Source organism: Rhea americana, unplaced genomic scaffold (assembly GCF_003343005.1).
Source record: "Rhea americana isolate MKP2758 unplaced genomic scaffold, rheAme1 scaffold_78, whole genome shotgun sequence".
In the NCBI taxonomy this organism is placed as follows: domain Eukaryota; kingdom Metazoa; phylum Chordata; class Aves; order Rheiformes; family Rheidae; genus Rhea; species Rhea americana.
This window is the reverse complement of record NW_028186956.1, coordinates 2,478,014-2,504,914: the sequence shown is the minus strand read 5'-3', so window position 1 is coordinate 2,504,914 and position 26,901 is coordinate 2,478,014. Positions and strand designations below refer to the sequence as shown.

Sequence of the window (26,901 nt, the reverse complement as noted above, 5' to 3'; positions counted from 1 at the left end):
TCATTCAGAAAAGTATTGATTTTATTGACTCAAACTATTTACACAACACATTTGTATGTTCAATATTTTACAGAACTCTGTAAAAAAWTTGACTAATAAAACTGCAGGAGCCAAGTTGAGTTTCAGACTTAATTTAAGACACTGAACCATGACTATATTTAAAGATATTTAAGGGGGTATCAGATTTCACTGCCAACTTACATGGCAGTTCTCTGTAAACAAGCTTTTTAAAACCAAAATGAAAGGGTGGGGAAGGTCAGATGAAAGAGCTGGTATTTCTGCAGAGCTTGTACTTTGTAAGAGCAGCTTTTGGATAAGCATTTGACAATGCATTTTGTATGATTCTTTTTTTTTTAATTAAAGAAACAGGTCACATACAGGTATGCATTAGATCAGCAATCACAGARCTTTAATTTTTATAAGCTTACATATATTTAAAAAAAGACACCAGTGCCACAAAGTTTGTGCACGAATCCAAACTGTTTCAAAGTTTGAGAGGTTCAGTTCTGGCATTCCACTGCAGCTCAAATCCAATGTGTTTCTTCAGTTGACAAATGAAAGACAATCATCCTTTAAGAGCGAACTGATGATCGCATATATAAATTGGGAGCAGTATATCCTTGTCTTATCACAAGAGGTCACTCTTCCACCCATCCCTAATACAGTTTGGTTGAATAAATATCTTTGTTTTGGAAGTACAAGCTAGGTGAGTTCCAGACTGCAAGTCAACAGCACTGCACGCTTTGCAGTTAAAATGGCATCCCTCCTCTGATCTGCCTGGCAACCTGTTCRTCTGTTGTCTCCTCTTTCTCTTTTTCACGATCTTTGTTCCAGTCTTTAAGGCCTTCTGGCAGTGAAGTATCCTCATCCAAACTTCCTGTACCTTCAACAAATTCTTCGTAAGTAGACTTTTCTGCAAATGGTCTTGGGCCAAGCAGGTCTAGCATATCACTTTTATCAAGCACTTCTTTCTCCAGTAGCCGTAGGGCAACCTGGAATAGCAGTAAATTATGTCACACAGAATACATTATCACATCTTTTTCCTAGAAAGAATTTAAGGTAGCTTTGGACCAGTACAGATTCATTTTTGAKAGAAGAAACAGATTGCTCAGAATTCACTGAAGTGACCTTTTCCCCCACATGCACTTAAATAGCAAAAGCACTGTTTTTTAAATCCTGCTTACAAGATTTGGCAGTGTCCTCCCTCTGGGCCACTGTTGCTGTTATTGTTGCTTCAAAACAGCAACCTGCTGCTGCTGCCAAAAGGCTCTAGGAGCYGCAGGTAATTTATGGATAGGGGACAGGGAGGTTCAGATGATTCACCAGGGCTGCCCTTACGTTGTAAGCTATAGAGTGCCCCAGTGCCGTTTGTAACCTGCTTGGTGAGCAGCATTGTTTAGCACAAACCACATTCAGTAATCTTTCCTGGGACGGCAGCCTATTGCAACACCACTTAGTAAATGCAGTCAGCAAGCCTATCAGATAGATGCCTGTCCTGGAAAACCACCCTTTTGCTGCATCAGGCTTCCTAGAGCAGAGGAAGAACATGCATGAGGGGAATCTCAACAGCAGTGAGGCCAACCAGAAGCAACCTCAGGGCAGGGAAAGAAGATGGCAGAAAGATTCTTTTTTATCTGAAGTTCAAGAGTAATTTTGAAAAAGGAAGTTTTACATACTTATCTTCTTATTTTTATATATTTATATTTATATATATATATATATATATATATATAWAAGCATGCGTATTTTGTGACACACTGTCAAGATAATTTTAAATAACTTTTAACAAGCTTTCTTATACACTTAATGTTCAATTTTTTTAATCTGGCTTACCAGTTGGAATTTGGTGACTAAAATATCTTAATGCTCACCTTTTCTACTTCCTCCTTCTTCTCAGTCAGGAGAGTTAATGTCCTGTCATAAGCGGTGTTAATAAGTGACCGTACTTCTTCATCTATCAATCTGGCAGTTGCTTCACTATAAGGCTTCTCCAATACCATATCTCCTTGACGAGGAAGATCAAAGGAAATCTGCCCTACCTTTTCATTCATGCCAAATTGAACAATCTGGGAGGGAAGACAGGGCAAGATTATGAAGATTTTAGCGTATACTGGTGCAAATTCAGTAACCAAAATTAAGAGGAAGTAGTAATTTCTCTATGACCARTTACTTTGTCTAAAGCCCATCTTTCCCTAAAAACTCCAGTCYACCTAAGCAGAAATAAAGCTCAAAGTTCCTTAGTTGATTTTGTTATTCCTCTTAAATAATTAAGACTGAAGCACTCATGTACCACCACTTAAAAGCTGTTATTCTTAYGATATACATAATGCTTTGCTATTTAAATACCAAAATATTCAGAAAAAAAAACACACAAGTCTTTATTAAGCAGTACAATTGTTTTCCTTTGTCAAAAATATGCAAGTTCATCCAATTCAAAATGTTTCTGAAGCTACATTTTATCACAGCAGAGGCAGAAATAAATTCACACTACTATCTAGAACTCTTTTACAYGTTTACCCCATGGCCATTATTAGTTAGATGATTACTAAAGTGGCACTTCTCCAAGATGAAAGTAGGTATGACAAAGAACACTCAGAACTCAGAGGAATCACCTCACTAGAGCCAAGCACCTTAAGCTGCATYGTAATGAAAAGTTAGAAACTTTTATGTCCCCAATTCTCCTCAGAAACAATGTTTTTACTATGAAAAAAGTCTGTTTGCTAAACATTTTATTTAAAATTGAACTACTAAAGGACAGAAAAAGTTATCAGTAACAGAATTTCATCATACATTTAACTTTCTGAATGGCAGCAACAAGAAGCATAGTAGAGATCACAAGGCAGGTGTGTGTCAGGGGTTGCATAGGAGAAGAGAAATGTACTTTCAAGCATATCTCTTGTTCACCTTCCAAACATCTTAAAAATAATTTCAGCTTTTATGTTGGTATAGGAAATGGAATAAGTATTTAAGTGTAGTACAGAGCTACCCATGGATGAGTCATTACACTGATAAGATTTCAAATTACTCACCTGCACTAGTTAATATGGTACAAACTAGTGTCAATCTCAGCCTTCAACTGACAGCAAATTGCTTAAGTGCAAAGTTTTCTGGATTTAGTTACATACATGAATACAAACTGGGTTTTTTAAATCGGACAATAGTAAAAGAAGGATCAGAGAACCAAATCTGTGTACTAAATATCATTCTTAAAATTACAATGTCCACAAACTTGAATATAACTGCAGTATACATGTTTCTGCAGGGATCCAGGATAGTAATCAACGCCCAATGCAATATGATAAAATTACTTGAGTCACCAGCATCTCTATACAACAACAACAACAAAACATTCAGTCATATCTTTTACTAAATTAGKTTTTTGAAAGGTATACCTGATTAAATTGCATCCTTTTAAAACATGAGTGTCGGATAAGGAGATAAGCACATACCTGAGCATATGCACTCTGGGTCACYTTCTTCAAATCATCTTGGGCTCCAGTTGTAATTCTTCCAAAGAAAATTTGCTCAGACACACGTCCTCCCAAAGTCATGCACATTCTATCAAGTAGTTGCTCTTTGGTATAAAGATACTGTTCCTTGGGTAAATACTGAGCATAACCCAGTCCTTTACCACGTGGGATAATAGATACCTACAATCAAAATTAATAGAAGGTCAGAATTAAAACAGCGTAACACTCCAAAGCATTCTTTGACTTAGTTTTTAATACCACAGTCTATACCACAGTCATCCTTGAACTTTAACATTATTTGTATTCACAGTTTTGTCTTCRTTGTGTCTTACCCCTAAAAGCCCTAACTAGCTCTAAACTGGGGTCCCAACTACTGGAATTCCTAGAAAGAAGCGGCATGACCACTGAAGTATCTTTTCCATTCAAAAAGACGGTATGACATTTTTAAAAGAAGTCTTCTAGAATTACATATTTGGCTTAAAGTATAAACAAACATACTGGGCTTCTGTAACAGACATACCATTAGTGCACTGCTAGTATTCTGAATAGCCAGAAGTTTCCATGTTTATTAATCCCCTCCCTTCCAACAGGGAGTTGCTCAAGCTTAAAATCTGTCTTGTAAACCAGACAAGATTAAGAACATAGCTAAGAAAAATTGATGGTTAAAGCAAATTCAGCAGATYGGGGTGTTTTTGACCTACAACTTGTCAAATTGTGCTTCCAAGACTCAAATTAACATTTTAATCATCTCTAGGTGACYATTTTTACAGTGATATCCCTGAAGATGCATTTACCTGCACCTTATGTAAGATTTTGTTAAACCTTAGATCTGTACTATAAAAAGCCTTAGAGAAAAAACAGTTATCAAAGCAAGCAGTTTCATGGGAAGATTGTCTTTCACTTTTCCAGGTCTTTTRCACTATGACCCCTGTAACACYGGAATAAGAAAACAGTTATAAGAAAGCTATGTGAAGTGAACCAAAGTAGTATACTAACACTTACATATTTATACTGTCTTCTTGTGAGACTGCACATTTTAATATCCTCCCAACACAAAGAGGGGGGGAAGGAAAGAAAACACTATCCCTGTTACATGCAAACTACTTCTTCCAGTTAATTTATTTCCTTTACCTTTAAGAGTGGGTCAGCATGTTCCAAAAACCATCCTGCAACTGCATGCCCTGCCTCATGGTATGCTACTGTCTTTTTCTCCTCAGGTTGCAGTACTTGAGTTTTCTTTTCCAAACCTTCAAAATACAAGTTTAAGTTTCAGACACACCCTTCTCTACTGAAATCCCTTATCTCATGCTGAAAGGCAGATCTAGATATATACTTAGATGTGCACAAACAATTGAAAATGTTTAAAAACTTAAAAYGTGCAAGTTTTAGAAATGTGCATCTTTCAGGTTTTACTTTATCTTGTACCCAGACTCTTGATCAGATTTTCTAGTTTTAAAACACAAGTTCTTAAGAATATTCAAATGCTTTACATWAACATCTTCTCTTCAAGGATCAAAGAGTTTTAAAGAGACTTCCAGTCCAATAAAATATTTTAAAGCTTTGTGAAGTCCAAACAACTATTCCTTTTATTTTAGCAAATTAGGAAACTGTCCTGATGAAATTTCTCTTCTTACCCCTTCTCCATTTCAGAAGTCAATAACAGGGACTGGCTATTTCCTTTCTAAAGCTCAAGTATACTTAGATTAAAAAAAAAAAAAAAAAAAAAAAAAAAAAAAAAAAAAAAAAGAGGGAGGGAGGAAAAAAAAATCCAACTCATACAACCCAAACAAACATACTGCCCAAGCCAAACAAAAAGGAATGTAAACTATCACCCTTACTCAGAATGTGTCAAAACAAAACAAGAACTAAGCAACTTACTCAATTAACCTACCTCCAATAACTCTTTCAATTGCTTGCTCGAAGTGTTTTTGGTTTATAGCATCCGAGAGATGTCTTGCAGCAATTAAAGCAGCTTCATTGCAAACATTAGCAATATCAGCACCTAAAGACAGAGTAGAGCRTTGCTTATTTTCAACATTTTTCTCAAGATCTAGCACAGAGATAATATTAGATTTCTACAGATTCTCACAGAACCTGAAGATTAAAGGTAATTCTCTCTGAACTAATCATTACATACAGTATAATTCTTTAATAGATATTTAAACACACGTTTTAAGGTTATAGAATAGTTTTTTCTTCTTGAGTTACYAAATAAAATTTATTACCTGTGAAGTACTTGTTTAATATATCATATTCTACCTTCAAGTTTTCTGTCTGCAGATTATGCTTAGGTTAGTATAGACTTAGTAGAAAAGGTTTCCTATTTATGAATCTAACATAGCTCAGATCTTGTCGTGAAAGGATACCCTCTAAAAACATAAGTACATTACTTGCTTCAAGTCATCCACTTAAYATTATTTGCAGTTCTGCTCCAGAGAAAACTTAGTTTAAAGGAAAAAAACCCTTGCAGTTGATAGATATGTAGACTATTAGGTCTTTGCAGAAAGAGAGTTCTATAYAGACTACGAGAAGATTAAAGACTTCAACTATCAGTCAATACAGATTTTAAACGGATTAAATTATAAACTAGAATCGAAAGTTTTCGCATCCATTCCTAATTAAATACAAAGTTACAGTACATCTTCCAGAGAGATGCTCCAGCATCCAGAAATAGAAATTCCCCTACAGAGAGCATATATGAACACTACAAAAATAAAACCAGTCTTCTGTAGTAGTGTTCAAAGAGCCAGGTGAATGCATTAAAAGCAGAAACACACAAACCAGCAYTGTAAGGAGAAATTTCTGGAATGCTTTTGCTGAAGACTTGTTTGGTATGTGACATTCATTGATACAGACAAACATAAGACCTTCAGAAATCTCATTAACTCAAACAKGCAAAGAGAATTTCACACTGTATCAGTAAATAAAGAAAAATAAATAGACAGACAGTCAGGAGAGTGGATGCAAGAAGCAATACAAGCAGKAGGAAAAGAAAATACCTGCAGCTTAAATAGTAAATACGGAGAAACAGTGGCATTAAGAAAAAAAAATTACTTACCAGAAAACCCAGGTGTTAGTGAAGCAAGTTTTCTTGCTAGGTTATCTTTGTTTAAGATGGTATCTAATTTCAGAGGTCTAAGGTGGACTTTGAAGATAGATGCTCTTCCTTTTATATCTGGGGGTCCTTTTAACATTAAAAGATATTTATTTTACTTTACACATATTTTAACTGAGTGCATGAAAGAAATCACACATGTAAATGAATAGTTGCAGCAATTTCTATGGTATGCTACATATGCAGAAGTATATAGTGACACAGACAAACTTACCAATATAAATCTGTCTATCAAARCGTCCTGGCCTCATTAGAGCAGGATCTAAAATATCCGGCCTGTTAGTACCTGCCAATATGACTACATTTGTGGTAGTGTTAAATCCTGTTGGAGAAACAAAATAAAAATCTGTATAAAGATGTTTTCAAGAGGAGGGGGGAAAAAAAAGTAGAAATAGGAAGACTGTTCACTTTATAGGACCATATAAGAAGCGATACTTTAAACAAACAATCTTAAAGTTGGAAGTACMTCTATTTATTAGAGCATTGTCCAGCTTTTCATAACAAGCAAAAAATGGCATTGGGCACTACTTTTTGAAGCATTATATAAAWTCCTAGTCTATCTTCAAAAATACAACTATAGATTAAGTGCTCCAGAAACTGTAAAATCCGCATGGCTAGCTGGGTGGTGTTTTTTGTTTTTCTTTRGTTTTGTTTGCTTTTAAATACAGACTGGTCTCATGCAGAGATTTTATTTCTATTCAACTATGACAAAGAATCATTAGATGCAGAAAGCTGATTCATTTTTCTGAACAAATCTGGGCAAGAACATCAGGCTACAGCAAACTGAGTTAGCTTTCTTCATTTTAAGCAGCAAAAAACCCACACTTATTTTCATTTAAATTAGATCTCAGATCCTTGTTTACAGGTCTGAACAAGCATATTAGTTCCGTTCCTCTCTCCATTGGCACATGCACATACTTCCTCCTCACATCTAAAACTACAAACACATTAAGGTATCAATCAATGCAATCCATACTTAAGCTTATGAGGAGACCCCTATTATTATAATGCAATATTAGAAATTAAATACTTACCATCCATTTCTACCAAAAGTTGATTGAGTGTGTTCTCTTGTTCACTTTGTCCTCCAAAGTTGCCCCTTCCTCTCTTCCTCCCTACTGCATCTATTTCATCAATGAAGAGAATGCAAGGGGCATTTTTACGAGCAAGAGCGAATAAATCTCGGACCTTAACAAAAGAACAGAAYATGTATCAGGTTCGTCATTGTCCAGCAGCACTGGGGTCAGTGTGTGCCTGCATGGAAAGCAACAKCAGTAGCAGTATCGCTACAGCCACTATTTTTGCTAACAAGTGTTCAAAAGCCTCCTGCCAGCTCTCCAAGCAATGAAAGTTTACATTGTAGCTATTACACTGTAAGACTCGCTAAGGTGGCTCCAGTGGTTGACATCATGYTTTCTTAAACCATAATTAAGAATATAAAATAAGCAATTTAAAAGCCTTAAGCAGCAACTGCTTTCCCTGAGTAACCAAAATATTGCCCTCAACAGCAACTTTAAAAACTGTAGCATGCTTCAGTCATTTTAATCAGCTTTTAACTGAAGTGACTGTGAACAGATYGAGCCTCTTCCTTCAGCCATCTCACAGTACTGCCAAATGAGCTTTCTCTTTCAAAACAGCCCTTAACACTCTTACTGGAATCTATCAGAATATGGCTAGCAATTAACAAAAATTAATGGATAAGTAATATAGCTATCAGCACGTGTTAGCACCTGTTGCAATATGTTCTGATCCGTGTGGCTGAACACATCTTGTTAAAGAACTAAATCCATTAAACAAAAATCAGGTTGCTTGCTAAACTGTGCTTATAGGGTAGAGTTTGAGGTAGGGGTGAGGGAAGAAAACTCCAGACTCCACAGACTTAAAAGAGAAATCTTGCTTTCAGTCTGCGGAGTCTGGAGTTTTATTCCCTTTTAAGATCTTTGGCATGTAGTGTTACAAGCAGAACTGAAAGCTGAAGAGGCATGCTACAACACAATTCATCTCAAGCAAATAAAAGGTTTTTACTGGAGGTAGAACARAGTGATCTAACTCTTACAGTGAACTTGTTAAGGCTTATAAATAAGTGCTTATCATTATACTTCAGCAATATGCTGCTAAGGGGACCCTTAGCCACCCTCTCTTTCTTTATATGGACTAGAAAAATTGAACTCACCTCTAAATATCTACTCTGAATCTAAGYTAACTTCCTCTGAGAAGTTGGGAGAGAAAAAAAAAACAAAAAGCCTAGAAGATCGGTAAAACACCTGACCAAGTGTTTGGACTTTAAAAATTTAAGCAAGCAACAATATTACCTCTCAAATCCCACTGTAATGGTTAYAGTGAAGTGTGTTTGGCTGCATGCAACAATACAATGTTACTCTGCTTGCAAGTGTATCAGAAGGACCTCATTAAACCAGTTCAGCAAGCAGACTGACCTAGTGACTGAGGAATCTAAAGCAACAGGAAGCAAGCAACAGGAAATGAACAATTATGGAAGAATTTTGACCTGGGTGAGAATAATACTTTACTCTTAGTATGTTATAGGCACAATTAGAGAAGCCTTCTCTAAAGACAAACACAATACATTAGAAAGAAGAGGTGTCTGTTTTGGACACTAGGCCTCGCTGAAGAAAGTCCACAAAGTCATTCAGCTTTGTAAACAGTTTGAATAAAGCACAATGAATAAAGCATGAAGAGACCATGATAAATACGGAGAAAAAAAGAAAACAGCCAGAAGCTCAGAGTTCTTACCTTTTGCTCTGAAGGGCTAGAGATTCAAAAACTACAGAACTATTTACCCCAAACAATGGAACTAAAAATTAACACAATGCGTATGAACCAGACTGTACAAGCAGTTTTAATTCTAGCTTATCCTAAGCTTACGAATAATTGATTTAACATTATTAACAAATCAGTCATGTTGAAATCCTCACTCATAGTCCAAGCAGCAACTATTATATCAACAGACGTCACTTGGCAGTACTAGGTGATCATCATCTACATAGATTAGTGGAGAAAGGTGAAGATATTTTGCTTTTTGGCTTTTTGAGAATGTGAAACTGCWTTCTATTTCAGGATATCCAATACTTTTCTAGAGGATATGAATCTGTTTCTTTTGTTGCTGTTTCTCAGCAAAGTCCCCTCTACACTGYACACTCCTTTCTTCAACTCCCATCCACCTTATCTATTTAATCACAATCTCCATACCCTTCGCTTCCAGGCACAGTCTCTTTTTTTTGGTCACCACCCATGTTTTCCTCCCTGTTATCAGTTTCTCCACCTATCTCCCTGCTCTCAGTCTGTGCCCTCTCCCCTCTATAGTACCTCCTTTTGCCAATCTCCTTAGTTTGTCTCCCTCTGCTTTCTACCCCAAGTCTCTACTCCAAACCAGCTTCTGCATTTACCCTTCCAAATMAGCACCTATTCTTCCAAGTTCTGTGCCTACACCTCCAAATTCCTCCCCCTCCCCCCTTTTYTCCCCCAGAAGACCCCAAACTGCCTGGCTTCAAGTATCTTCTTTTACTCTCAGTGGTATTCCTGGAAAAAGTCCTTCAACAGATCATCAGAATAGACCTAGGCMACACAGGCATATGCACACAAAGCTGTGAAAACACAGTAAGGATAACATCTTGGGAAAGTTTATCTGCTAACTTCTAGCAAGTCCAAACATATGAAAACAGTAGTTTTTCAAGGCTTATAGAATTTAGTCAAAAAAATGGTGAATTTTTACAGAGTGAAAGCTGCACATATCCCCAAAAAGTCATTCCCTGTCTCAAATTCAAATTGAGACTAGAGCATTTCCATTTACTGCCAGCAGAATTAATTTTAAATATGGGTAAAACAGGGTATTCTTTCCTTAAGATTATTCTCAAAAAGGGCAAAACAAATTAACTCATTCTCAAAAATAAACAAAACCTCCAAAATAACCCTCAAAAACCAAGGAAATCCAAGTTAGTTTGAAGTATACTTTTCAAGGCTTAAGACAAGATGGTTGGAATTTGGTCAAGTTATAAGCTGTGGGAAATGGGATCTAGTTTGGTACATAATGAAGAACTTTACTGGTGCTACCAGCCTCATTTATAAAAATCCTGATAGTATCTAGCACACAGAGTATTTTAAATTAGCAGATTTAAGTGTCCTCCCTTCCTAGATAGCGAAAGATAGCTTTCAAACAATGTTTAAAATGTAGTTTTATTTAAAAAAATAAAGAAAATGGGTATACTAGAACAAAGTTAGCTATTAGCTAAAACTTTTTAATGGGCTATTTTAAGTAAAAGGATATTAATGTAAATATACGCACTGTGAAAGTTGGTGACTTAAGATTAAGACTACTAACTAATAATTCCCCTGAAGGTCTGACAAATTTGAGTGGTAGTTTTAGGTTTGCAAATAGCATGACATAAGCACAATGTATTTGTAAATACACCTCAAGGTACATGTAGATCAGTAGGGATTACACCACTGAGGGATTGTTTTATTTTCAAACTCCCTTGATAGAGTTAGCAGGGCAAAAGAGCATCAGAAATGTTAGTTTCTGGAGTTCAGATGATTTTGAAAAACCAAAAGTATTGAAGCATGTGCACAAGACAGCACATGCAGGAGATTGCTCTCTCAGTCTCCATCCATGAGCTTTGGGTTCTTATTTCAACCAAAACCATATTTATATGCCCCAGACTACTATTTGTATTCAAGAGTCTGACCTTACAAAGAGAGCAGAGTTCTTTGAAGAAATACAACAGATTTAAAGCAGGAGTAGACATTCCTATAGCAACAGTCAAGTAAACTATGTATTTCTGACCCARGTAGTCTGTTTACTTCAGAGCAGAACTTGGAGAGTTCTGTTTTTAAGTTCCTGCAAACAGGTAAACCTTAATGTCCACGTGGCCTGAAACCAGATACTGAACTACATAYGTTTCTTTTCTGAAAAATGCATTTATGACTCTCATATTTGGGCAGACATCTGGCATCACTTGCAGTGTAATCTGTATAGATGACAGAACTTCATGTATAATCAAACTTTTTGCCTACCAACCTTGACAATGACCTTTCAACAACCAACACTGAATAATAGAGCAAGGCCATAAACTTACTCTAGCTGGACCCACACCAACAAACATCTCCAAGAACTCCGAGCCATTGACTGTGATAAAAGGTACATTAGCCTCTCCTGCTGTAGCTTTAGCTAGGAGTGTCTTCCCAGTACCAGGAGGACCTGTCAGGATGGCTCCCTGCAAGAAAAACAGGTACATTTTCTCATGAAGAAAACAACATAACTCTATGAACTATCTCAATTARAGATCTTGCCTACATTATAATCTTAAGTCCAGCAGCTTTTCTCTCACTACAGTCACAGAACTGTGAGGAAACAAAGCAAGGGAAYAGAAGTTCGAAATTTGAGCTCTCATTTAAACTAGTTTGAGGGGAAAAAACAGGTACAGCATTGCTACATGTTTTCTTAGATTTACAGGAAGAATGACTTTAAAATACTTTGATCAAATACACRAAGAAAACAGCACATCAGCAGTGGGCTCCCACTACAGCATAGTCAAAAGATTACAGACAATTCTCTAACAGTTGCATAGAAGACAATATAGTACATATGCATACCATATATCATTTCTGACCCATATTTAGAAAGAGAGGTATTCCATCACTATTCCAGTACTATAGCACTATATATCCACTGTTGGTCCGTATTCCCTATTTATTTCTTCCTGATTCCAAGAAGAAAAGGTGTGAAGCAGAACCTACATAAAYATTCCTAGCCTACTCCGAATATCTAGAAACACTACCACAAGAACCAAGTCTTCACCTGCTAAGTCATTGTTCCCTTACCTTTGGAATTTTCGCTCCCAGATCCTCATATTGCTTGGGATTTTTCAGAAAGTTAACAAACTCCATTATCTCTAATTTGGCCTCTTCACAGCCAGCTACATCTTTGAATTTCACATCTATTTCATCCTTAAGAACTTTGGCCGTTGTTTCACCCACACTGAAGAGTCCACCCATTCCCCGTCCTGTTCGACCTAAGCCTGCAGGACCTCTTCTTAATGTGTACAGTAAAGAACCAATAATCAAGATTGTAGGCAGCAAACTCAGGAGAAATGATCTGAGGAAAAAACAAGAAAAAAAAAACAGAAAAACACCACATTATTCACATTATTTTCTCTTCAAAAATCCAAACAAATATCAACAAGAATTAAATAAAGGATAGTAAACAAGTGCTTATCATTAGTGATATGAGCTACTAGATCCAAAGTTAGTAGTCCTGATGAGACTAACTTATTTCACAGACACATATTACTCAAAATCCATGACTGCATAGGAGAACATGTGGCAAGTGCTGGCTTCACCATAAGCGACCCTGAATAATTTCAAGACTAATAGTCTATTAACTGGTAGATTTACAAAATTTTTGCAAAATGTTTGCTTTGGAAAACAAACAAAATAAAATTGTGAACAGGAAAAAAAAGTCTTTATTACATAACTCAAACTGAAAAGCCTGTTATAAATACAGTTAAAGGAAGAGTTAGAATTCCTTTTTCTTCGCACTCCTTCCTGCCCCACCTCCCAACCAATCCTGGAAAAAAAAAGTTAACAGTCTTAGAAGGTAACACCTCCTCACACTTGATGTTTAACAAGCTACAGCTTTGGATTTTGTTTTGTTTTTAAATCGATCAAAACGTCAAGTGACAGTGGTGTGTTTATGAAGGAAGACCGTATTACCCAGTAACAGGAGTTGCTAGATAACTATTTACTAGTCATTTCCTATGCAGTTTATTTCAAAAGACTGATTATACAAACAGTTATATTGCCTACTTAAGTCATACTAAGTAACATAACTGGAATATACTTTCAAATAGAAATTTCTCTCAAAAATATATACCCATCCTTCTTCCCCTAGCTCTGTCTTTTTTTAATACATTTTCTTCATCTTTCAATGTCTGTATTTCCCTTTCCCGAGGCTAGAGTCACTTTTTTTCTGATTTCCTTTCTGTTACTCATCTTTCTTCACTGTCCTCCAAATTTCTACAGGCCACACATCCTAATACTAATATTTTTCATTATCACAGTATTTTTTGTAGCAAGATCTTCAAGGAACAGGTCACAGGAGGGTCCACCAACATTCAGCAAAAATAAAATGCAGAGAAACAACACTATCACAAGTGAGTAAAGCATTTCCAGGCTTCACTGATGTCCCAGATTTCTGGGGTGAAAAGGGTAAGAGTGATTTTCCACTATCCCCCAGTGTTCAGCAGATTCTGATCTGGCAGTAAGCAGCAGCAGCATGATCAYATAGCTGCTGCTCTCCCGTGCTCCACATTTCCTGCAGCATTTCAGGGGCAAAGCAAGAGGTTCCAGCCAACTGCATTCTACAAAGAACAGACACTGAGGAGGAGAGGGCCAGAGAGACTGGGGCCAGGAAASAGGATTTCAATGAATAAGAAAGGTTTAAGAGAGGCTGAGGTAGATACGGGAATTGATGAACTTTTCCCAGGCTACAGCAAGGATCCTGAGGCTGACAGACAGCCTCTTTGCAGAAGTATGGGGGCTTGACTACTCATTTTTTTTTTCCAGGTATTTCTTTAAGTAGGAACTTGACYGGTTAGGTAATACGCTGACCTTGACAACATGCCTCTTTAGACAGAAACACAGAAATGAGGCAGAGATACTCTGTAGAGGAACAGGGAACAGAAATCCTGTATCTTAAGTCCCAGGATGGTCTAGGGTTAAGGGTACCATTTCTCCTGTTGCCACAAAGACAAACAGGCAGCCGTTTGGTAAAATGAACTAGRAAAGTAAATCAAACTTTACCCTCCCTCCCCAAAAATCCAAGTAAACATAATGTCAAGATGAAAATAGGCAGCAAACAAGCACATATTGTTAGTGATAGCAGCTACTATGTCCAAAGCTGGATTTCTTGACAAACCACACCTACTTCACAGACACTAGCAGGAGTCATTTTCAAACTGCTGACTTGGATCAGAACAAAATCAGTTCTTGGGATACAAGATTACATTCATCTTTTAAGTCAATCAGAAAACCACACCAGAGAAGTTCTGTAGTCTCTGCTAAGTCCAGCTCAATAAAACTCACTTACAGAAAATAAATACAAAGAATACAAACTAATTATTGGAACCACTATTCCCTATTTGGGTAGCAAAAGTGCTGTAAAACAGTCTGTACTATTTTTATTAACTAATCCAGAGATTAAAAGCATGATGCAGCTTCTAGCTCCTGCTATCAGGCAGGATAGTACAATTTACTTAATCAGCAGTATCTTCCCATTTGCAAGGCCAGAGAACTGGATCTCTGCCAAGTTTGCAGGCCGAAACTGGTGCYTGCTGTATCTCAGCCGATATGCTACAGTTCTACACCATATTTTGTCCACTCAAAATTTATCTAAATGCCATCTCTGGAGCTTGAGAGCTGTGTCTTGTTGACTCCTGCTCTATTACAAGTCACTTAGGGGAAGGACCAATTGTGCATGTAAATATGCATGTAATAAAAAGCCATATTTAGGGGAAGAGGATATGAATTTTCAGAAACAGTACTGAACAGGTCCTGTTATGATTAACATTCAGAGATAAAAAAGAACAAAGTGTTCAGTATTTTGATAATAGTGCCATCTAGTGTAGTATAACACGTATATCTTACGATTCCAGTCTTCTAGTGGAAGGCAGACCATTTCTTATCAATACATTTATTTTTAAACAGCTTCTTACCCATCACTTTCCGTTGAGTAGACTACAGGTAATCTGTTCTCCACTTCTATTCCCAGATCTTGTTGCACAGTTTCAAGATTCCGTTCAAAAGTATCCACACTACCAATATTAAACCAGACGTACTGCTACAAAAAGAGCAAAGGTCACCAAAGTGCCTCAATCTATTTCAGCTTCATTATAAGCCAACTTCCAACACACACATACGCAATTCTCAGAATAGACTCGGACAATCCCTCCCCATTTCCCTCCGCCACCCCCAATTTACAAGGCAACTTAAGTTTATAACGGATGTAAGATACACCTAATAAATATAAGGTCTACCGACCTGAATACGCTGTGCATTTGYCACGGCTTTTATAGAAATCGTATCTAACAGTATTTACGCATGTAAAACAGATTTATTTCTGGAAAAASTGTCAGTTTCAGTGGAAGGAGAGCAGGTGAGCAGATATTTAGAAGGAAGCTATGCAGCCACAGAGCAATGAACCTGCAAACACAGCAGTCATACAACTGTTTYACCTGAAGATCTCAACCTTTCAGGACACTGAGGCATATTGCCTTTTAGGTTAAGAAAGGCAGTTCTCTTTCTGAAGTCTGTATTACCTTTACAAAGTCAGTTACCTTCACAAAAGACAGCATATACTTGTATGATATATTTCCAAATTAGAGAAAATAATGGAGACACTACTTTGAAACAGTGCTGACAGTAAGGCTTTTTCAATAGCTTTTTCTTTTTTGCACCATGACCTGCCTGACTTGTCCCTATTTACCCCAATAGACAAGAAGAAGAAAAGAAGTGGTCCTAAGTATCAACTGATTGAGAAAACAAACCAACTGATGGTACGTGGGCTAAGAAGTAGGTGGACAAATAAGTCTGAAGAGCAAGTCATATCGAAACCCACTGATGAAGTAATTGTTGCAGATTTCACTTTACCCTGGAGGGACTTGCAGACCTTGTTTCGGAAAGTCATTAATGAAGAAACACCCCCCAACACACACACACACACACAGAGGAAGCAGTAACTGGGTAAAGTTTCTCCAAAATATGGAACATGATAAGAAAGTACCCAGAAGAAAACACGCGCATTAGACAGGTCTGAAGTTGGCAGAGACTACATCCAAAATACAGTTTTCACATTTATGTATATGAGAATCTGCCCCCCCTTCCCCCGCCAAGTAATTGTAGGTCCCTGCCTCCAAGTAGTATTCTTTGGAAAACTTTAACACGCGTCAGCCCTGTTCCTCACTGCCTGCTGGGAAAAAAAGAGTTCCCTGAAATACATACTTTTTCAAGAAACAGAGCTCTTAGCTTAGTTCCAAAGACAATAGTATCAAGTGGAGACAAAGTTACTCAAAAACCAAGAAGAAAAAATTTTAACTGGCTAGGATGCTTAAGTCTGTGGGAGGAGTTCTGATCAGATGAAAAAGAGTAATTGCAAACACAAAGATTAGAGGAGTGAAGAATTTATGAAAGCCCTGTATTTCCATTAAGACTATAGCACTAGAAAAAAAACTAGTGGCCACAACCATACACTAATTTTGTAATATGCCACTGGCTTTGGACATCTGCAGGGCAAAATATGATCAACATAGTAAAACAATAAACACTATGTAGGATAATGCAACAATAACTCAGGAAATATTTCAGATTAAGAGACTATTAATGCCCCCAGACCAAGTTTTCTGCATCAAACTTCAGATAAAGAGTTGTCTTTGCTGTTTTTAATGCCTCATTTATACAYATTAAAAGCAAACATTTACCCATTCATGAGGGGATTTTCCTGAAACAAAGATCACTCTAACAAAGCGCTTGTTTACCACTTCAAGTCTGTCCACCTGTGGGAAGAAAAAGAGAAGTTGCAATGCATTAGAGTGTATTATGTATGACATGGGTTTACTGCTCTTCTGTAACAGCTAACATATGAACATATCCCTCATCCAAGTCTGTTCTTCTGTTTTCCATCAAGGAGAATAAAATTCATGTTGAAGATCAGGATGGTACTACCATCTACAATTTGCCAGTAAGCAAAGTATCAACATTTACTCTTCATAAAAAGCTAGACTGAAGAGTTTCAAAGTATACTGAATGGTTTCAGATACATGAAACTGCAAGAAATTGCAAACTTATTTCTATTACAATTCACTTCCATAAACTCCAAAAATCAGGAATCAGTTAGGTGATCAGTAGAAGTTAGAAGGAAAGGAAAACCTCACATCTTTCAAGCCACCAAACACTCCTCAAAACAAAAAACTATGCACCACCTACCCCACCCCTTTCCCCCCAACCCCCTTCAGGTCAAATCATAGGTACAATGAAATAGTTGAACAAGAACATGGCTATTTCACTGGTTAAACATCAAAAGCAATACAGCACATGACCTCAAACTCTTGTAGAAGCTTCCAAAATAAAATCAGACTCAACAGAATGAGGGAATAAACTTTTTTTWAATATATATAGAAAAGAAAACTTTCCTGTACTACCATGTAAAACACTATAACATCAATTAGATTTAAAAAATGGTTACGGAATCGGACACCATATGAACTAAAATCAAGAACTCCATTGCAAGTTCAAAGATCCACTCAAAAAAAAAATCTGCCAGTGTGTAAAAAGTTTCAAACAGGTAGCTTCTTCAATTTGACAGTAACTCTTCAGAAGTGGTGTAAAGCTTACCAAAGCCAATGAATATGAAGCAGGATGGGTTACTTCAATTTCTTCTTCCTCTTTCCATGTAATAATTGGTTTCAGCATCCTTAAAGAGCTTGCAACTAGCAATGGTCTACAAGTCGGGCTCAAAACATACACAGGCTAATAAGAGCTCCCTGAACTCACAATATGGGTCCGTTTCAGTTCTAGCAAAATTGAAGCAAAATATGAACTAAGAAGCCACTCTAGATCTCACCTGGCTTCACAAAAAATCCTCTGAAATCTCTTTTGCGATATGTGTAACCCTAGCAGTGCTGGTGTTTTCATCCCATTAACTGGCCACCATTAAATAACAGCTTTTGACAGCTACATATTTCACTTGTCTGAATACCCAGACTACATCTTACAGAGGCCCAAGGGACTGTTCCTGGTTTTGTGCAACAACCTACTTTCACAATGCTTTTCCATAACATGGGTTCAGGTTTYATTCACTGTAACAGTTCTTTCTGCTGAATTAGTGTCTTACTGTTTCAACGCAAGTATAATCAGCAAGTTCTTCTGGCAAGATACACAGTTGCCAAGTAAGAACAGGAGTGTAAGACAAGCAGTTTAGGCAGAATGGGAGAGACAGACACTGCAGCTCTGCACAGAGCAACAAGACAAAGAAGGGTAGGAAACCTATTCAGCAGCTTATGAAAGCAATGACAGGGCAGGAAGCCCTGTTAACACAAAATCACATCTCTGGAACCTAACGGAGAAAGCAAGTCCATGTTTTCCTAACATAAAGGATAAGCTAAAGAGATGGAAGTAATGAGCAAAGAACTAGAAGCTCCTAAAGTGGGAAAGATCTGTGCAAGACATTCACTTCTCTGAACTTGGGAGCATCACTGACCTATTTGTCCAAGTGCAGAGAGCTGCCAAGCTATACAGACAGATAGGATACTGGTGATAAAAGTGATTGCTATTCCAGTAGTGGCCCTACACAAATGAAAAAAGAGGAAATAAGGGGAGGAATAAATAAAGGAGGCTCTTCTACAACATAGTTATGCCAATTTACTGCCCCTGGAACAGACTGTCTCATTTTCCATCTCCAGCCTTCCATAAGCACTGCTACTCAAACCCCCTGATGAGCTGGTTTAAGGAATGAAACCAGCAAAAAAATATATTTGGGAGGGGGGGAGGATATAGGGGGAGGCATAGGGAAGGAGGGAGATAGGCAGGGCTTAAGAAGTGTTTAAGGTTAGAAAACGTTTTCTACTAGGTAAATTTCTTCCAAGAGCAGCAGGTATATCTGCTAAAGCCATTACATCAGCTTAACTGTAATGTAAAGTCACACCCTGAGACACTGTGGTTACACTGCCCTTCTAAATTAGCATAAGTGTATGCTGCTGCTCAACAAGAAACTTCTGTCCTGAGCTGCCCACTCCSCTCTCCTCTTTTGAGCTGACACAGACATTCAAACAATTGATTTAGGTCAAAGCTGATTCTATTCTCTCTCTCAAAAAAAAGTTAGTCTTGAGCTAGTGCTCACTCCACAGTTACACAAATACTAACTTAAGTGAGGAGGTAGAAAAGAGCAAGGAAAAAAATAACGTAATCTTCAGAACATGGATTTTTCATTTTGATTCCCAGCTACTCACCATTCCTTTAGAAAGGTAGTTATTGACAAAGTCTTTCCAGGTGATTTCTCTCCCAGGGACCCTGAAGAAGAAGTAATATACGACCATTGTCCAGAAAAATGAGCTTCCCACAACGTACATACGGAACTCCCTGACATCCCATGGAATGTCACCCTAGGAAATAGAAACAAAAAAAGTTTGAGTCTATAATACTAGAACTTGTTTTTSTATGTACTTGCTGTATCTATTCCTTGCATCTTTCCCCCACCTTCCAGGTTACTACATGGAAAATGTCAAGCAAAGTTTTGTTTTGTTGAATGACTGTACTTTAATAAGCTTCAGCTATAAATGAGGAATGAGAGTGTCAAAACAAAAAACAAAAACTTCAAACTTGAAGCATTTTACAGACTGTAGTGGAACATCTCCAATGATAACCTAAGAATTTAAGTTTTGCCAGCTCTTCCTAACAGTTATTTCTGTTCTATGACCACTTCTTCTCCATTTTAAATCATTTTTCTCTGCCTGCCAGAACTATATGCAAGACCTACAAAAATAAATGAGAAAACACATACCTACGAAGGAGAGGAAAAAAAAWTATGGACACTAAATAAAAACAGAAAAATATTCTTCATAATTTGAGCACAAGTTACTATAATCTTCATTTATTCTACGGTTAATCACAGTAGACAGAAACTGAGAGAGAAGAAAAAACAACTAATGTATGTATTCCATTAAGTTTAGAGAGGCTAACATTCTGCATTTCATTAAGCACTGTGAACTGAGTAGACTTTTTCCAAATTGACATACTGAAGCAAAATATGCAGCCTTTAAGGCTTCACTATAAGAGTACTAACTACCAGCAACCATATTTCTATRCCTTATAATTCCATTAAGGTTTCTCTGTCAGTTAATGAAGAGTTAGATGCTTCTGAAGAGACATTCAAAGGACAATTTATGTAAGGAACTGAGTGGGGAGCCACCCAGAGCCAGTTACCATGAAACACTCAACACTGGAGGCTTAAGGAGAATCTAGGGCCATCAAACCCATATGGCCCCAGAAAGCAAAACAGTTGGAGATTATTTCATGGGGACAACATATTTACCACAAAGAAAGGTATTTTAAAGTCAAAACCTTCTGTAACCTGGTCCACCAGTTAGTGTCTTCTTTCTTGCCACCTTTTTTTCCACCACTGCCACCTCCTCCACTACTACTCCCAGTAGGCTGTCGTGCACTAGCTGGCTTTGCTTCTAACAAAAAATAAATAGATAAATTATTATTAAATCATTATTTGCACATTTACATATTCTTTATTTTTCATTATTATTTCTACATCTTATGCCAACCTCACACTCACTTTTATTTTGTAGTCATTTTGATTTTAAAGAGATCATCTGAAAAAAATGAACTAGTTTATAACGCTATGATACTTAGAGAATGCAGGCTACTAAAAAACTGCACTTTCCYTACAAACGGAAGTGTAGTCAATCACTTGTTAGAGACACCTACAGCACACAGTTATGATCAAGAGTTCTGTTAATTGTATAATTGATGATATTTGCACACCAACAACCAAAAAATGGCCCAAGTATAGAAGGAAGTATGTTATGGAGACTTCATGAAACTTACATTTCTACTGCACTAATCCAAGACATGTGGAAGATTTCTCTAGGGATGATTTTTACAAGGTTTAAGTAACATCTCCTTCTCCCAACACAATTCATCCCACCAGTCATGCTATGCTCCTTTTAAAGTTCGGAGTGCATTGACACTGAAGTTTGGAGCCCTGTTTAATATTCTAGAGATAAGCACAACACAGCATCAGCCAAAAACACCTGAGGAGTTCACCTCAATCATGCCTGTACTCGTCCAACTCTCAAGGTGTCTGTGTGACATATTGTAATGCCATATGCCAAGACATATTCTAGACTGCAAGATGGAATACAACACTAACACACACTCATTCCAATATCCAACCCTAGCTCTTTCAGGATTAGTTTGGGTATCTCTGCATGAGATTACATTTTGCCACACAAAACCAAAGGAAAACTGCTGTTCCTATTACTACTCTCATAAGAGCTCAAAGGCCTGCGGTCTCCCCTTTTCTCTGGAAATGAGGTTGTATAGAGTTCTGATATGACAGAATGGCTGTTACTGCTTTTTCTCTTTTTTTCCTCCTTTTTGCCTCCTTCTTCTCTTCCAAAGTAAGGCTCCCTCTAGGACTGCCACTACTAACTCCTCTTTCAAGCAAGAGGCTACATGTTTGGTTCCAGCTACACAGCTAGTTTCTATCCCCACCCAGAATGCCAATTCTGTATATTTCCTACATCAAGAAAAGATATTTTAGCTTGTACTAGGAAAAGTTCAGAACTAAACATGTRGAAAATACATGAATGTATGACTATATTAACTAATATGGGACAGTGACAAAAGAATTTAAAAACARCAGTCCAACAGAAACGAAAAGGAAAAAAGTATTATTCCAGAAGACATACATGACATTGAAGCAAAATAGTGTTACAGAAGATAGCAAAAAAACCCCAACCAACCAAAAAAAAGCCCCACACACGCAAACCCACAAGGTTTTGCTAAAAATCTAATGAATACACATTCTAGAGAAACAACTGAAATCAAGCAGGTTTCTTTGTACCTTTTGTTTCTGCAGCAGTACCTTTAGTTCCATTAGCTTTCTTCCCATTGGGAAAATATTTTTCAAATCCTATTAAGAGAGAGTTAAAAGGCTCATTATTGTTTTATAGTTTACAATATATCATTACACTTCAAYAATCGCAAGTTGAATGTATATAGCAGCAAAGAAGTTCGTAATACAYAAACTGCAAAAATTGTCTTGTTCTTGCCTTCTAGAAGAGCTCTACAAGGTTCCCATAAATAAATCTACTATACTTGAGAAGAATAATCAAGATGTATTTAATAATCTAAAGTCAAGTTGTTCTTTAAATCAGGCAAACTTAGTTCAGAGAACTGAACTGCATAAAATAAAACAAACTGCAGTCACTCATCTTTATCAGTTCCTAGAAATACCATAAAACAATGATCCATCTTAAGATTAAYGGCTAGTTAACTAAAGACATTACTGCCCCAGAAACAATAAACCTAAATGGTACACAAGTGCAGATCTCAGCAAGGAATGCAGTCTGCTTCACTTCAGTGACCAGAGTTATAATCACCTTTGGGAGGTTGGGAGAACAGCCGTCTGCAAGCAGCAATCACACTTGCCAACACAGTACTTCTGTCAGTAGTAACGTCAGTGGTAACTTTTTCACGGAGCTGAAAGATGAGAAATAAATATAAAGCAAAATAAGGTACTACAAAAGTCTTTAAGGTCTCTGAAAGCCCTGAACTGCTACMGGTCAGGTACTATAAAGTCTATTGTAAAATTCTTCATTCCATTCCAGAAAAGAAAAAAAAATGCTGTGGACAAGAGTGATTAAGAGAACGATGGAGGTCAAACAAATGGATAATTTCTAGAATGAGGAAATGTTTTGTTCGCTAAAAGTAGAGCTCTATCACAAACATACTATTCCTTATTAAAAAAAGTAAACAAACTAACAAAAAAACAAGCAGAAAACACTTCAAGTTGTGAACATTAACTATTTCTACATTCTCCCTACAGAAAATATTTCTTAATACCAGCTGAAAGGTACTTAAATGCAACACTGACCGAACAAGTATGATCCACAAAATACTAAGGTATTTTTTGTGAAAAAAATGATTTTTTTTTTTCAAATGAACTCTTAAGAAACTAACTGCTGTATGTGAAAGATCTGCTTGAATGCAAGAGAAAGGGGTATGTCAAACTACACTTATATATAGCTAGGAAACCACTTGAGAGCAACACTTCAAAAGGCAGACCTAAATCTCTATGCAGGCTGAGATCCACTTCAAAAATCCCCAAATTTTTATCATACTTTGATCCAAGACTAATTGCTTACAGTTAGTCACTACTTAAGAGCAACAAAGGAAATATTTAAAATTACTAATACTTAAGAAAATTAAGTTTTTAGACTCTAATGATACTTCAAAACAGAGTAAATAACAATTTTATTACAGGGAAAAACTCCCTTTCTTCCAGGAAAAGGGCACGTATTTTGGATAAAAATTCTAATTCACATACTTCCTGAGCTGTCTCTGCACTTTTCAGAATTTTTTTTTTCTAATGAAATTGATTTTATTTCTGCCACTATTTTCTTTGTCCCAAGGGAGCACTAAGTTTCCTTCTGCTCCTTTTGATTACGATCAATTTATCTGGAGAGCCAGTAAATTCATAAAGACAACAGTAGTCGGTCCTAGAATCATGATGAGTTATGATCCTGGAAGCATGACTCATGGCATCCACGCATGACAGCAAACATCCATCTAGGACWCTAGCACATGTAGGACAGCATCTATGACAGAAAGCCTGGTGTTAATATCTCCATAACAATTTTGTTATATTCAAATTATAATGGCTRAAGACAAAACCTTCTATTCTTGCATTTTAAACAAACTTGCAGGATACTAGAGCCTACGCTAAGACTACTCAAGGAATTCTGACATATCGTAAGTTGAATATTAACTCTCCTGAAGCCTTCTTTCTGGGAGCTTCCCCTCCCACCTTGTTAAATGAGAAAACAGATTAGACCTTACAGTGACTGGCAATCTAGTTCCACCTGCTGGAACCAAGAGGAAAGCCAAAATGCCTTTGTTGCTTGCTTTTGCTACATATAAGCCATGGTACAAATAATTATTAAGCCATTATTTTGTGCCATTGTAGGTCTTTGAATCAAGTTGAGTACTGAAAATTCAAGAGGCTGATCATGTAAAGCATGCCAGGTAAAGATCATCTGGAGAATACTTCATCTACAGAATAGCTGCTAGGACCAATAAACTACAGCCTCCAACAAGGACAATTGTATGTGTGCTCCTGGAAGAGGCTTTAGGAGAAGTGGGATGAATCAGTGTCRTCAAAATAAATAAAGAGTACTATATGTACATGTAAGAAGAGAGTGCTACATGTAACTCAAGTGCACAGAGGCAGTGAAAGCAGCAACAGATGAAAATCAAAACATGTCCAGTAATACCAGCTTCCATGTCACTGGTCTTCCACAAGAGAAAAAACAAACATTTATTTATACTGTAATCTCAGACTACTTTCTCCTACTAAAGGGACAGGAATGTTCAGAAACTTTTGCTCCAGCTMGTATAGAGAAGCTGCTCATATTTATAAGAGCAGCTTGAATAAGCCTGATCAGTTTGCCTAGCTCAGGTAGGCCCAGTGTGGGTTTGTTAACTCACTGTTTAACCAACTGAGGGGAGAGGGAAAAAAATAATAAAGAAAACACCCTCAACAACCAAGCGAGTAAGAAGAAAGGGGAGGGGGGAGGAAGCCACAGGACTGAGCTTTGAGGCAGACCTAAATAACGGAATTGGTTTGCTGCTGAACTGCTCCTACAAATCCTCAGTTCTATGAGAAAGAAATGTACAGCTGCCTTTTGAGATAATATGCAGAGATGTGAGAGTGTTAAGGTTGATTTTATAGGAAAGGGGAACAACTGAATTTATGGCATATTTTGTAAATCACCTCACTAAGGCTGGATAACATGCCTTTTTAAACTGCTTGTAGGGTAGTGGTTTTTTTTTTATTATTATTTATTTATTGAAAATATAAGTCACCAGTATGAAAACTGAYTACATTGCTCCTCATAAAAAGCTTGTTCCCGGGTTGGTTGGCAATGGGAAGGCCACAGCAAGCTTAGCCAAAGTAACAGACCTACTACCGAAGCAGAGGGAAAGCAAACAAAATAYGGTTTGACTAGATGCTTAAATACAATGGCTGTTCTGTGCTATGTACTGGAAAACCTTGCCCAGCTCTCTCAGTCACAGATGGAAGAACTGCAACAGTATATAAAACAGATAAATGTATATTTTTCTTTTTTTCAGGCAAATTCTGTGACATCTTCCTGAAATCAGGTTCTTTTGCAGAAGTTCAAGATAAGTCTGAAGTAGACAAAGTCAGTTTTACACTGAAAATCCACCAGAATTGTGATGAAGGTTATTATTCCAGAGTACAGCATAAACTTAAATCTGTAAYGTTAAAGAAATCTCTCCTCCCTGATTCCAGCACTAAATAAAATAGATAGTTTTAGATAAACAGAATTACTAACTTTACGAAAACATTGTAGCTGTAACCCATACTTTTTTGAACCAAGGCTATTCAAAGCAAACAACACAGGAAATCCACTATTTTAGTTAAGTAAGAAAAAAAATATAAAAAGGAAGTCTCCATTAATTCAAGAAAGTTGCAAGTTTACAGCTTTATCYGTAAAGAAGTTCTAAACTATGATCCTTAAACTGAACATACAGTGAACCAAACAATTATTCTGGTTGTCTAACAGTCAATGGTTAAGTTATGCAGTTAATAAAAATGTGCTCCCCAGCACATTTAACTATCTTCCTTCAAAAATTTTCCTTGTTCTGCTACATCTGCAAACACACAGATGTTAGGATAAGTAAGAAGCTCTTTTCAAAAGAGGASTTTGTTATATTTTATTGAATTTATTAACAGGAAAGAGAATGAGCTTTCTGACAGATCAGCAGTACTGCCAAACATGCTCTATCTGTTTACTGTTTTAATGATGTTAAGCTATGGCCAAACATAAAACACAAACTCAGCAAGGAAAAACAAAACATATCTACTTATCCTTAGCATAAGTTACCAACATCCTGAAACATGTTCATCTCAAAATTATCTACTTTTGTAGCGGTAATTTTTGTAAGTAGAAAAGTATGATCGTTCTCCACTACAACCTACAGGATAACTAAGGAACTTGCCCAAGAAGATCCAGCAACTGAACAGCTCCCACTTCCCAAGCAACAGCACAGGCCTGTCACTCTCACGTATGCTAAAGGTGATGAGAGCAACATACACGTAACTCTGATACATCAGTCTGCGATAGCCTTGGTACCATCGTACCAAGAACTAACTCCAGCCGTCACTATTTATCAGTTAATGCTGACACAGCCCAGGCTCAAGCCTGCGTCGCCACCGCGCCGAACAGCCCCCAGCGGGCACACGAGTGGCTCCTTCCCACCCGCTCCTGGGCGCTTCAGCGAGGCGGCAGCCGGTCACCCCGAGGCAGAAGCAAACCGCCCCGGGCACCCGCCGCCCTCGCGATGCGGGCGGAGCGGCCCAGTAAGGACCGGCGGCGCCCCGCGGAGCACTCCCTCCGCGCGCTACCGCCGCCGCCCGCCAGCGCAGGCCCCGAGCCGCAGCGGCGGGCGAGGCCGCGGGCCGGACTCCTCCGCCGCGGGCAGCGGGGCGCCGCG

At 37.5% G+C, this 26,901-nt stretch overlaps 1 protein-coding gene across 1 annotated transcript; it reads right to left on the bottom strand.

The window, feature by feature from the left end:
- Window positions 1–26,543, bottom strand: AFG3L2 (AFG3 like matrix AAA peptidase subunit 2). Its single transcript, XM_085322511.1, has 17 exons — window positions 26,502–26,543; window positions 22,764–22,863; window positions 22,226–22,294; window positions 20,710–20,825; window positions 19,599–19,751; window positions 17,073–17,147; window positions 15,312–15,436; window positions 12,421–12,694; window positions 11,676–11,813; window positions 7,620–7,773; window positions 6,800–6,907; window positions 6,529–6,654; window positions 5,362–5,472; window positions 4,602–4,717; window positions 3,450–3,650; window positions 1,872–2,066; window positions 1–992 (listed from the first exon to the last, which is right to left on the bottom strand). Exons 1-17 carry the CDS (start codon window positions 26,541–26,543, stop codon window positions 750–752), a joined length of 2,346 nt encoding a protein of 781 aa, XP_085178637.1. The 3' UTR covers window positions 1–749.
- Between the last annotated feature and the right edge of the window lie 358 nt (window positions 26,544–26,901).